The sequence below is a fragment of the Channa argus genome, chromosome 2 (genome assembly GCF_033026475.1).
Source record: "Channa argus isolate prfri chromosome 2, Channa argus male v1.0, whole genome shotgun sequence".
Lineage (NCBI taxonomy): Eukaryota > Metazoa > Chordata > Actinopteri > Anabantiformes > Channidae > Channa > Channa argus.
The window spans coordinates 21935662-21948272 of NC_090198.1; the positions used below are offsets into that span (position 1 = coordinate 21935662).

At 37.0% G+C, this 12611-nt stretch overlaps 1 protein-coding gene across 2 annotated transcripts; it reads left to right on the forward strand.

Annotated features, from left to right (window-relative positions):
* The first annotated feature begins 1481 nt into the window (after positions 1 to 1481).
* copb1 (COPI coat complex subunit beta 1) lies at positions 1482 to 12053 on the forward strand. Of its 2 annotated transcripts, XM_067496417.1 has the most exons (22): positions 1482 to 1631; positions 4195 to 4347; positions 5173 to 5402; positions 5702 to 5871; positions 5957 to 6071; positions 6164 to 6256; positions 6357 to 6494; positions 6590 to 6709; positions 7272 to 7379; positions 7482 to 7628; positions 7729 to 7874; positions 8476 to 8572; positions 8672 to 8832; positions 8943 to 9063; positions 9163 to 9390; positions 9803 to 9982; positions 10343 to 10487; positions 10598 to 10717; positions 10823 to 10968; positions 11178 to 11267; positions 11355 to 11510; positions 11793 to 12053. In XM_067496417.1, exons 2-22 carry the CDS (start codon positions 4257 to 4259, stop codon positions 11850 to 11852), a joined length of 2862 nt encoding a protein of 953 aa, XP_067352518.1. In that variant the 5' UTR covers positions 1482 to 1631; positions 4195 to 4256; the 3' UTR covers positions 11853 to 12053. The 2 variants fall into 2 exon arrangements, with proteins under 2 accessions (XP_067352518.1, XP_067352519.1); XM_067496418.1 differs by lacking the exon at positions 1482 to 1631 and having other exon boundaries at positions 4216 to 4347; positions 5147 to 5402.
* The last annotated feature ends 558 nt before the right edge of the window (positions 12054 to 12611 follow it).

Here is a 12611-nt window from a genome sequence, read left to right on the forward strand (position 1 = left end):
TTTTGATAGCAACTCAATATTTTAAGATGTTGTTATTACAGACATATTTAAGCAATGTGTATATAATAACTTCTTCAGGGAATAGGGATAATCAAAAATCAATTGTAAGGGTTTTAAGGGAATTATTTGTGTATGTGTTGTGGAAAATATTATGCTGATAGATTGTAGAAAATATTATGGTAATAGATTGTAGAAAATATTATGACAATAGATTGTAGAAAATATTATGCTATTAGATATGTATTGAAATACTGTTGTACTCATAATAAGAAGTAAGTATCACAAAGTGCATTTGTGCAACTCAGGAGGTTAAAAACAGAGCATGAATGAAAGTGCTGTACAGAATAGAACTGAATCTGAAAAACAGGTGTGTGTGTGTGTGTGTGTGAATAAAGTCTATTTTATTGGTTGAGGGAGGTTGTCTTGGGGATACCAAAGCAGGGAGCTGGAGCCAGCTGCGAGGGATGCAACAGGGAAAATAAGGAGGCTGTCTATATATAATTGGGTCCAGGGAGAGACAGATGTCAGACTTCGTGCCCTGACAATCTTTGTGTTGTCACTAGGGAAGAACTCTGACCCGGAGCTCTGGTTATATTTTCACTTCTGTTCATATTATTCTTATTCAGATTACTTGTAACCAGGATTGAACTAAAACAATAAAATCTTGTTCTGAGAATAAGTCGTAGTCCTTCTCTATTTTGAACAGCGCAACAGTGTGTGAGTGTGTTAAAGAGAGCCTACAAGAAATTGTAATTAGAAATATGTTAAAACAGGAACAGAAAAAACTCTAAATATACTTAGTTAAAAGCCTCACACATAACATTGTGTAGCTGGTCCAGCTGAGTACAGATGTAGTGTAAACTGTGACAATGAGAGGAAGCAATTGGTAAAATAAACCTCCCCTCTGTGCAACACTTTAACACCTGTGGCTTCTCTTAGCAGAAATACTTGCAATGTGACGAACCATATAAGAAGTCTGTTGAAAGCACAAAGTTGAGAAAGTTGGGTAGGACTCCCCTTATAGCATTTAATCTCAATGCAGATTGACGCAGGGCAAAATAACAAAATAACCATAACTAAAGCATTGGGGCTGCTGTGGTGGACGATGTAAGATTTGAGGAGATGTTTTAAAACTCTAATTACACAGTGTGTGTGTTGGTATATGTTGCACTTTATCGTGATGGGGTGAATCCCTCAGGCTTTACAAAACCACTCTGTGGACAAATAGAGGACAGCCTGCAGCAAGTGGTTTGTCTCCAGCTTCTCTCAGAAACTCGCCTATGTTAATGGGGCTAGTGTAATATCTGTAGATAAAAAGCCTACATGACCAATTGCAATTGGTCCCTGTCTTACCAAAGACCTTATGATAGTTTCTGCACAGAAACTTGTGATTACAAACGATTTTAAAAGAACTGGAGGCATTTTCTGCTTTCGCGTTTTTTCCTCACGTGTTTGACCCTTCTGACGCACGGTAGTAGTGATGTGGCTCAGAAAGTAATCTTCCACGTCACGAGGAAGTAGTGGAGAGCCGAGGAGACAACTCGTCCAGAGGAGCTGCTTCTTTTTACAGATGTAAATACCCCTAGCTGGATATCGAAGGTCACTTCAGAGGATAATTGTTGTGCACTTAGGTATGTTAATCAACTTAATTTTAACTAAGACGAGTGGTGTTTTGTTTTTTTTGACCGGTGTAACAGCTTCGACATCTAACTAGCTAACGTACTGTCCTCCATTTCAGCCTGGGCACAAGCTAAGCAGGCGTTAGCTCACATTAGCTAGTTAGCAACTGAACCGGGCGTTAATGTTATATCTTAGAGTAATCGAACCATTTAAATAGTCGAACTACTAATATGGGTTTGCGTTTTATTGAGGTTTTGCTGCACCATTATTGTTGATATCGGAAGCAGGGTCATCCCCGCTGTGGCAGAAGCTGCATTGTACAAGACTGTTGAGGTTCCTTGTCAGTTTTTTTTACTTGCTTTATTTGCCTACGGGAATATTGTAAGTTTAGCTGTGACAGCACTTTTCTGCAGTTTTGTGAGGTAAAACTGTAGTTATTACACTCCAAATCGGTAGTAAATGCAAAACAAAATGTTATGACTTGTAATCGTGACCTCATGAAAATGATGAAGTATAGAAGTATATAAAGGCTTCTTTTAATACTATATAATTTAACAATGTAAAAGTCATAAGTAAGTAATATGCTGCATTCACGACAACCACGATGTAAATTGAGTATTATCTGAGTAATTATAAGGGAATTTACTTACAGTAACATAAAAGTACGATTATAAGGCATTCTTAAAATGTTACGTGTTTTGTGTGATACATCTGTAATGTTACTACAATACAGTCAGCTTTTAGTCTGTTTTTCATAAATTGGAGCCAAGTGTATTGTCTGTTCCACTTAATTGTCTACGTTGACTCCCTGGTACTTGTAGTCTGTTACAACCTCCTCCTCCTCACCACAAATTGAGAGAAGACTGCCAAGAGACTTAGATTCTAAGTCCACCTACAATTCTTTTGTTTTGTTGATATTGAGCTTTAGATAATTAAGCCGACAGAATGGTTATAGTGGTTATTTTCATTTGTTTGGGAACAGAGAACAGCTGCAAAAAGACAAAGTAATTTCCGTCTGGTATTAATAAAGTACTTTTCACGTCCTTGTAGTGGGGTAAAAGTCCAATATTTTATTCTGAATTGCTGTAGAAATTTAAAGTTTACTTAAATAATGTACAGGAACCTAAAGTCTGAATCTACTATAATTGTTAAATAAGCAATCACTCCCCTTCCACTTTCTACATTTTATCTACACTTTTTTAAGGACTCAGTCTCTGCCGCATTTTCACTTGGTCTCGTCTTGGTCTCAGAGAGGATTGAGAGGACTGAGAATTTCTTTTCAAGACTGGTCAAGACCACCAGTCTTGACCAGTTCACTAAATTGCCTGAGCATTTAGTGAGATTCGATGTAAAACATCCTGCTTCAAATTACCTGCAGCCAATTACTTCACTTACTTCGGATTTTAAATTATTGGCTGTCACCCCTCCCTGCTACCTTTCACTCATACTTCCAGGAAAAGATGTCTTAACTTTCTGAGTTTTCTTTAGTGTGTGCGTTCATGTCACAGTAGAGTGACAGCACAGGGGGAGAAAAAGGGGAAAAAAACACACTGAATCTCCAACAGCCCATTCCTTGGCCTTGACTTGGTTTTGGTATTATATTGGTATCGATACACTAAGGTCTTGGTCATGATATGGTGTCGGTTACACTGCTTATTATACTACACAGATGTTCTTGGGGCAGTCATAGACACCCATTTCCCAGACCACCTGTAATGCACACAGGCACATTCTAATAACTTGGTTGACCAGGCCTTTATTATTAGGATATATTCTCTCCTGCAACAAACGCGCATATGAAATAAAAGTGTTTTATACGACATACAGGCAACTTCAGTATAAAGTAATATTGAATAAATATTGCAATAGTAGATGCTTGTGTTCACTAAAGTTCATAAAGAAATTAATGGTTCACCCAGTAGCTTTTGAAAAAATATGCTTAACATGACTAAAAAAACTTTTTAGGTTAGGATGTCATTTAATTGTATAGTGCATGTGCCTGAAGAGTTTTTAGTTTTAAAAGAAAGAAGAGCTGTTTAAAATATTTTACGTTTTTGCTTATTGTTGTTGCCACTTTTTCCACAGGCCATTAAGAGATGACTTCTTAATGAGTATCTTAGTGATGAAGGACAAAGTTTCCAATTCTTGTTCAGTGTATACATAATCACCTGAATGTAATATGAGCTTTCAACAATCTGGACTCAACAAACAGTGAAGAAGTGGTTATATTTGGTAAATCAAACTTTGTAGACTCTGTCTACTCTGTTTGTCAGTTTTCCTGTAAAGAAAAGTAATTGGTTGACTACTCTAGGTTTTAAAGAGACAAGAAGAGTTATTCATTTTCATTTTAACATTTTCCAATAACATGTTCAGCTGTTTTATAGATATGATGCTATGTTTTATTCTGTTTTATAGATGTGATGGTGTTCAGTAATTCTATCAGGATTATTTCTACATTTTTCATAGTTTATGTGAGCATCTTGTAATTAAAGTTCACATTTTATTTATGCTTTTATTTAATCTTTGTACTTTTTTGTCCTTGATTTACTACATCTACTTTTTTCCATTTCATAGGTACTATCCAGTGAGCAGAATTCTTTGGGATTCTTCTAAACGGATAAAAGCCCAGCAGCAAAATGACAGCTGCAGAAAACGTTTGTTACACTCTGATCAATGTCACATCTGACTCGGAGCCCCCTTCTGAAGTCAGTCTCAAGACAGATCTAGGTAATTATTCCTAATGATAGCTTGCATAACTATGGCACTAAAATATTACTGTAGTAAACTAAGCAGAGGGAAAAAAATAATACCAAAAACATTTTCCTCATCTCAGTATTACCCATCCAGCATTGAGAATTTTTTTTAAAGCAAAGTACATTATCTCTTTTCTGACACAAATAAAAGATAATATATACACCTCACTGTCAAAACAAATCTCATATGAGTTACTTCTTTAGCAGAAAGTAGTTTCAGTGAAAACTTTAGATTTTGTAATTTATCCTAGTAATGCAGAGATGAAGATGTGTTAAAGCATCTATCAAGTATCTGAACCACTTTTCCTGTAAAGAGGTTTGCTTAAATCTATCCCAGCTGTCACTAGGTAAGAGAAAAGACAGGTCACCAGTCTACAACCAACAAATGAAGAAATCAAATTTTAATGTTCCCATACTCAGAGATAACTTTCATTCTAGTGTTGATGCCATTGCAAAATAATAGAAATACACAAACTCAAGTAATAAAAACAAACAAAATTTTGAATTCTTACTGCTGCCCCGCACATCTTCACATCCCACCAACATCTAAGTGCATCCTGCACTAGTAGACCAGATTAAGCTTGAGACATCATAGGTGACTTCTCACTTAGCACTGTATTTAGTGCAATTCAAAGCTCTGGTGTTCCATCATATGGTGTCACCATCACTACAGTGTAGGAAAGCTGTAACCTGTGTGATTTGTTTTTCCTTTACAAATGACTAAAATGATTTATTGCTTATCAAACTAATTATAATACCTATCATTACTTCAGTAATGAGGATATTCATCTTTTAACAGAAAAGGGGGAGATAAAGGCAAAGACTGAAGCCCTGAAGAAGGTCATAATCATGATCCTGAATGGTGAGAAGTTGCCAGGTCTGCTGATGACGATAATTCGCTTTGTGCTGCCACTTCAAGATCACACCATCAAGAAACTTTTGCTGGTTTTCTGGGAGATTGTTCCCAAAACAACTCCAGATGGCAAACTGCTGCAGGAGATGATTCTGGTCTGTGATGCCTACAGAAAGGTAATCTAACTAAAACGCAGGTGGTTGTTATCATCTGATGATATGATCAATCAGTTGTCCTCTTCATTGTAATACACCTTCTGTAACAGCAGAGAACGTAATTCTTATCACAACAACACTGTAAAATGGAAGGAGATGGTTAATTTTTTAGGAGATTTTTACGACATGGTAAATCCACCGAATATATGTGTTAAGCTTCAACCAACGTCTTCTGACTTATATATTGTAATAATAGTGTAACTTTTAAAATAATGATTTTAGTGGCAAATTATGATATAATCGCCTTTTTTTAACATCAGGACCTGCAGCATCCCAATGAGTTCATCCGTGGCTCCACTCTGCGTTTCTTGTGCAAGCTGAAGGAGTCTGAGTTGCTTGAGCCTCTCATGCCAGCAATCCGTGCCTGCCTTGAGCATCGTCATAGCTATGTGCGTCGCAATGCTGTCCTGGCCATTTACACTATCTATAGGTAAAAAGTGTTTTATATTTTATGTTCAGTTGAGTGTGTAGACATTATTGCACAATGAGCAACTGATGACATTTGTGTGTTTTAGGAACTTCGAACATCTCATCCCAGATGCTCCAGAGTTGATTCACGATTTTCTTGTCAATGAGAAAGATGCCAGCTGTAAGAGAAATGCTTTCATGATGCTTATTCATGCAGATCAGGTTTGTAAGATATTATCCTCTTCTTTCTTACACTACATGCTGTAAGTTAGGCCTAACTTAAATAGTGTATTTCACATTTCTGCACATCACAGGATCGAGCTCTGGATTACCTCAGCACATGTATTGACCAAGTTCACACATTTGGTGACATTCTTCAGCTGGTCATTGTTGAGCTGATTTACAAAGTGAGTCAAGACCTTTTATTTGTCTAACTTTGAAGCACAACAGGATACTAACAGAAGAGCTGCTTCAATGTCTGTACTGTTGCTGTGTTTGTTCTGTTAGGTTTGTCATGCTAACCCCTCTGAGCGTGCCCGGTTTATCCGTTGCATCTACAACCTGTTGCAGTCCTCCAGCCCAGCTGTGAAGTATGAGGCAGCTGGAACTCTTGTTACTCTCTCCAGTGCTCCCACAGCCATTAAGGTACATCACCAAAACTTTGTCTTTAATTTTGTGTATGACTCTTATGTGGCATGGACAATGTACAACTATGCATTCTGTGTGTTGTGAAACTCTAGGCTGCTGCCCAGTGCTACATTGATTTGATTATTAAGGAAAGTGATAACAATGTCAAGCTGATTGTTCTTGATCGCCTGATTGAACTGAAGGAGCATCCCACTCACGAGCGTGTACTTCAGGTACTTTTTGGCTGTGTTTAGTTTTTTATGCAATTAACAATATTTGATTTGTATAATATTTGCCTAATATTGCCTTTTTAGGTGCGATATTTGCTATTAAAACAAACATCCATATTTTCACATATATATATATATATATATATATATATATATATATATATATATATATATATATATATATATATATATATATATATATATATATATATATATATATATATATATACACACATATACGTATGTGTGTGTGTGTGTGTGTATATATATATATATATATATATATATATATATATATATATATATATATATATATATATATATATATATACACACATATACGTGTGTGTGTGTGTGTGTATATATATATATATATATATATATATATATATATATATATATATATATATATATATATATATATATATATATATATATATATATATATATATATATATATATATATATATATATATATATATATATGTGTGTGTGTGTGTGTGTGTGAGGAAAATATCCAAATCTTATGGTGGTCATCAATGTTTTGTTTTGTTTTTTAACTCAGGACCTTGTGATGGACATTCTGCGTGTTCTCAGTACTCCTGACCTGGAAGTCAGAAAGAAGACATTGCAGCTGGCATTAGACCTTGTTTCATCTCGCAACGTGGAAGAGGTTGGAGTCATCAATGTTTTGTTGCTGTTTTTATGTTTCATCGTGGACTTACAGATAAATGTGAATATACCGGCAATATAGTGACATCTATTTGTTTTCCAGTTGGTGATCGTTTTGAAGAAGGAGGTGATAAAGACAAACAATGTAACAGAACATGAAGACACTGACAAGTACAGACAGCTGTTGGTGCGCACCCTCCACTCTTGCAGCGTGCGTTTTCCTGATATGGCGGCCAATGTTATACCTGTGGTGAGTTTTCTATATTTTAGGTGCATTGAAAAGAAGATGCTCTTGAATTGTGCTTTATTCAGTAGGTTTTTACTTCTCTATCTGTTGATATGATTTACAGCTGATGGAATTCTTAAGTGACACTAATGAGGCAGCTGCAGCTGATGTGCTGGAGTTTGTACGGGAGGCCATTCAGAGATTTGACAACTTGCGACCCCTCATCATCGAGAAGATGCTGGAAGTTTTTCATGCCATCAAAACTGTCAAGTAAGTCTTAATAAGCACATTCAGGGGTATATTAATATGGTCTTTTTTCACAATTTGTCCCCCTATAACTTAAAAAATGTATAAAGCAAGAGATAAAGTAAAATTATTTGAGATAGATAAGAAGGTAAATTGTAAAGCATTGTTTTTGTCAATGCATACTAATGAGAAGACAGTACTGTAAGTCTACTGGAACTGACCAGCCAGTTTAAGCATGCAGCAATAGCAGTTGGGCACTTTCTCTAATCAAAAAAGAGGTGCCCAGATGTGATTAATAAAAAATCTAGATAAAGATAAAGTGTACAAATGTGTGTATGCTGAAAGATGTCTTATTAAAAAGATCATCCAAAACGTGAAAATATGTAAGAAAATAAAACTCTACTTTTATTTTTGTTCTTAGATTTCAGTGACTCGTTACCTTACCGGATTTGTTCTCTTCCATAACATTTTTGTTTTCTGGGAGTCATGCCTTATAACGTCTGTGCATTTTCCAGGTTGTCAGATGTTTCATTCACTTGGTGGGGTTTTGGTATTTAATCAGTGTACAAGTATATGGTAACAAGTTTGTTAGTTTGTGAACTTTGTCACCACTTTTGTGTTTCAGGATCTACAGGGGAGCACTGTGGATCTTGGGAGAATACTGCAGCACAAAGGAAGACATCCAGAGTGTGATGACAGAAGTTCGCAGGTCCTTGGGAGAGGTATGTTTGTCCATTGTTTTTAGAATTCAATGTAACACAAGCTTACTAGTAAGTCCCAACTTATCACATATATACGTTGTCTTTGTCTTATGTGGACAGATTCCAATTGTAGACAATGAGATAAAGAAAGAAACAGGAGAGGTAAAGCCAGATGATGAAGTCAGTGCAGCCCCAGCACAGAAGCTGGTAACCGAGATGGGCACGTATGTGACACAGAGTGCCCTCAGCTCCTCCAGGCCCTCAAAGAAAGAAGAGGATAGGTAAAAATTGCACACTGTGGAGAAATATTGCAATATTCCATTGATTATATGGAGTTTGCTCATTGAAAGCATCCAGCTCTCTCACTTAAGCACTGCTACTGTTGTTCCAGACCCCCACTCAGAGGGTTCCTAATGGATGGAGACTTCTACGTGGCAGCTTCCCTGGCCACCACACTAACCAAAGTGGCCTTGCGCTATGTTGCTATTGTTCAAGACAAAAAGAAACAAAATGTAAGTTCTCTTTCCTTTGAAGGAAGGTAACAACTTATTTAAAATTATTTCCCCAGCCACCTTTCCATCTAATTAATGCTCTCTTGACATTCTTCTTAGTCGTTTGTTGCAGAAGCCATGCTGATAATGGTCACTGTGCTGCACCTGGGCAAGTCTTCTCTGCCCAAGAAGCCAATTACAGATGACGATGTGGACCGCATCTCGCTGTGCCTGAAGGTCCTGTCAGAGTGCTCGCCACTTATGAATGACATTTTTAACAAGGAGTGCCGTAAATCCCTGTCACATATGCTGACGGTCAGACTGGAGGAAGAAAAACTGTCACAGAAGGTAATTACACTTGACTCAGAAGGCTGAACTTCTTACTGAGCCTGCTGACAGTCAGGCACAACCTAAGCATAATCACAAGTAGAGGATGGGAAGACATTTTGGGTGTATTTGTGGATCCAGCCCTTCTTTTGTTGTTATAGCAAATGTGCCATTATGTTTGTAGCATTATGTTGAAGTGATGTGTTTTTAAAAATGTATGATCTTAAAATCCAACATTAATATGTAAATTAGGGCCCCTGGTTTCCCTTTGCATGAGCAGCATCACTGTTACTGCATTTTTTGTATTCATTCTGCACAGCTGAAGTAATTGTTATCTTCAGTTTCTGTTGTGTTAATTCTTCTGGAAGATGCGTACGTGTCGTAATATTCTCCAAAAAAATAATTATGCTTGCTCTTTTTTTTCTGGCCACAGAAAGAGTCTGAGAAACGTAATGTAACAGTGCAGGCAGACGACCCCATCTCCTTTATGCAGCTGACAGCCAAAAATGAGATGACTTCTAAAGAGGACCAGTTCCAGCTCAGTCTGCTGGCTGCTATGGGCAACACTCAGAGAAAGGAGGCTGCTGATCCCCTGGCTTCAAAACTCAACAAGGTACACCACAAACCTGGCAGAGCTCTTTCATTCGGGAGAACTGGGAAATATGTTAATTAAAAAATACCCTTTTGTATCATATTTGTCATGGTTGATGATGCGGTTTCATTGCATAGTGGAAAAAACAGCACATAATTTGCTTTTTAGTTATTGTTATTTCCATTTTTGGCTATGAGTATAAATATTTTTAATACAAAGAAAAGTGAATAATTTTTCCTCCCACTCAAGTTCTTGTGGTGCACTCTTTATTAACCTGTTAGGAAATGGATGACAAAAAACAACTCTTAACCACTTACTTTGAGGAAATACTCATGTTATTATAATTAAAGATAAAGTTTGATACATTTTTTTCCAATCTAGGTGACACAGCTGACGGGTTTCTCAGACCCAGTGTATGCTGAAGCCTATGTTCACGTCAACCAGTATGATATTGTGCTGGACGTGCTAGTGGTCAACCAAACCAGTGATACTCTCCAGAACTGCACTCTGGAACTGGCCACTTTGGGTTAGTCTAGTTATTTTCTACCTTGCTGAATAATTGTAGACCTATTGGTTCAAGTCTGTCAAATCTGTGTTTTTTCTTCGTACTCTAAAATGAAATTTATCAATATACAGGTGATCTAAAGTTGGTTGAGAAGCCTTCACCTTTAACTCTGGCCCCCCATGATTTTGCTAACATTAAGGCCAATGTCAAGGTGGCTTCAACTGAAAATGGCATCATATTTGGCAACATTGGTAAGAGACATGTTGTATCACTGCGATTTGTACAAGTTGTGTGTGTTTTTCTCAATGTAAACAGAGCACATTGTCTTATTTGTGGGGGTGTTTTGATTTTTTCAGTCTACGATGTGTCTGGAGCTGCCAGTGACAGAAACTGCGTCGTCCTCAGTGACATCCACATTGACATCATGGACTACATCCAGCCAGCCTCCTGCACCGATGCAGAATTCAGACAGATGTGGGCAGAGTTCGAGTGGGAAAACAAGGTAAGCGCTGTAGTGCTACTTTGTCCGACTGGCTTTGTTGACATCAATCAACTGCAGCTCATCATCATCAGTCAATTTATTAGGTTTATTGTTCTGCAGTTTTCTCAACTACCATTTTTAAGGGAACACATTGATTTACATTCTACAAATCAATAACAATAACTGGAAAAATTGAAAGAGGGTCATTATAGAGTCTTTCTTTTTGGTAGGTGACCGTAAACACCAACATAACCGATCTGAATGAGTACCTCCAACATATCCTCAAGTCCACTAATATGAAGTGTCTGACTCCAGAGAAGGTCAGTATAAGATATTAAACAGAGCAGAGCAAAGAAAAGTAAATTAGGTTCTAATAAAACTCTTTTCTTCTACTTCTTACAAACCAGGCCCTATCTGGCTTCTGTGGCTTCATGGCTGCCAACCTTTATGCTCGTTCTATCTTTGGAGAAGACGCCCTGGCTAATGTCAGCATTGAGAAGCCGATTCACCTGGGCCCTGAGGCACCTGTCAACGGACACATACGTATTAGAGCCAAAAGTCAGGTGGGTCAAAGCTGTGACTCCACATACCTTTATTCATCTGAGACGTAAAGTCTGAATTTATTTAACCTCAACACAAGTAATGACACCACTTCATCATTTGGAATTACAACATTTTTAATCTGATATCTCATTTAAAAACAAATTGAACCGAATGGACAAGAGCAGTATGGAATGGAATGGCTTATTACATGTGATTTTTGCATTAAAGTTAACCGCGCTAGGAACTGTGCATCATATTTGTTTGAGTATGTTACAATAAAAACTTCCTCCTTCATTCCACAGGGGATGGCCTTGAGCCTCGGTGACAAAATCAACCTCTCCCAAAAAAAGACAAACATCTGAGCCCTCTGACTTTGTAAAACTCATTGCTGTTGTCTTTTATCACTCATTTCACAGCCTTTTCATCACCGCACATTAAAAACTCAGTATGGTCAGTTGCTTCTGTGCTGATTTGTTTTTTTAATCACCTTTGTCTGACAACATCTAAATGTCTCTGTCCCTGTTTAATTTTCAATAAACTTATGTATTAAAAGAATGACAAAATGTGGCATCATGCTGTGTTGAGTCAGAACTTCGTCTGTAATTATGGACATTTTTTAATTTTTGTGTTTTCTATAGTTGACTTTATTTCATTTAATAAGACAGATGGTATTTTTTCAGGTATTTATGATAAAATTAAATGTGAGCAGGGATTTCCTTGACTGTTCTTTTCTAAAACATTTTGTACCTTAAAGATTTAATTAGTTTTAACTAAAAGCCAAGGTTTTTGTAAAAGCTTTATCATACAATGGACAGTTTCTTTTTGCTTTCTTCTGGGAATTTATGTTGTACATGTGGTGCAATACAAGATCTTTAACTAAGTGATTTCAAAGACATGTGAGACTCTTTGAGGCCATTGTTTCCCAAAGTGAGGGGACTGGAGCTCCTGCTGGGTCCAGTTTATGCCTCTTGGCTCTAATTAGAATTCTTCAGATGCCTTAAAACATCCTTGAATGGACCAGGATAGGTTTTTATTGAACCTAGAGGTTGATACATTGCAGAGACTTCAAAATGCTCTCAGCAGATTTTACAGTCAGTGTTACGAAGAGATGGAGATGCATT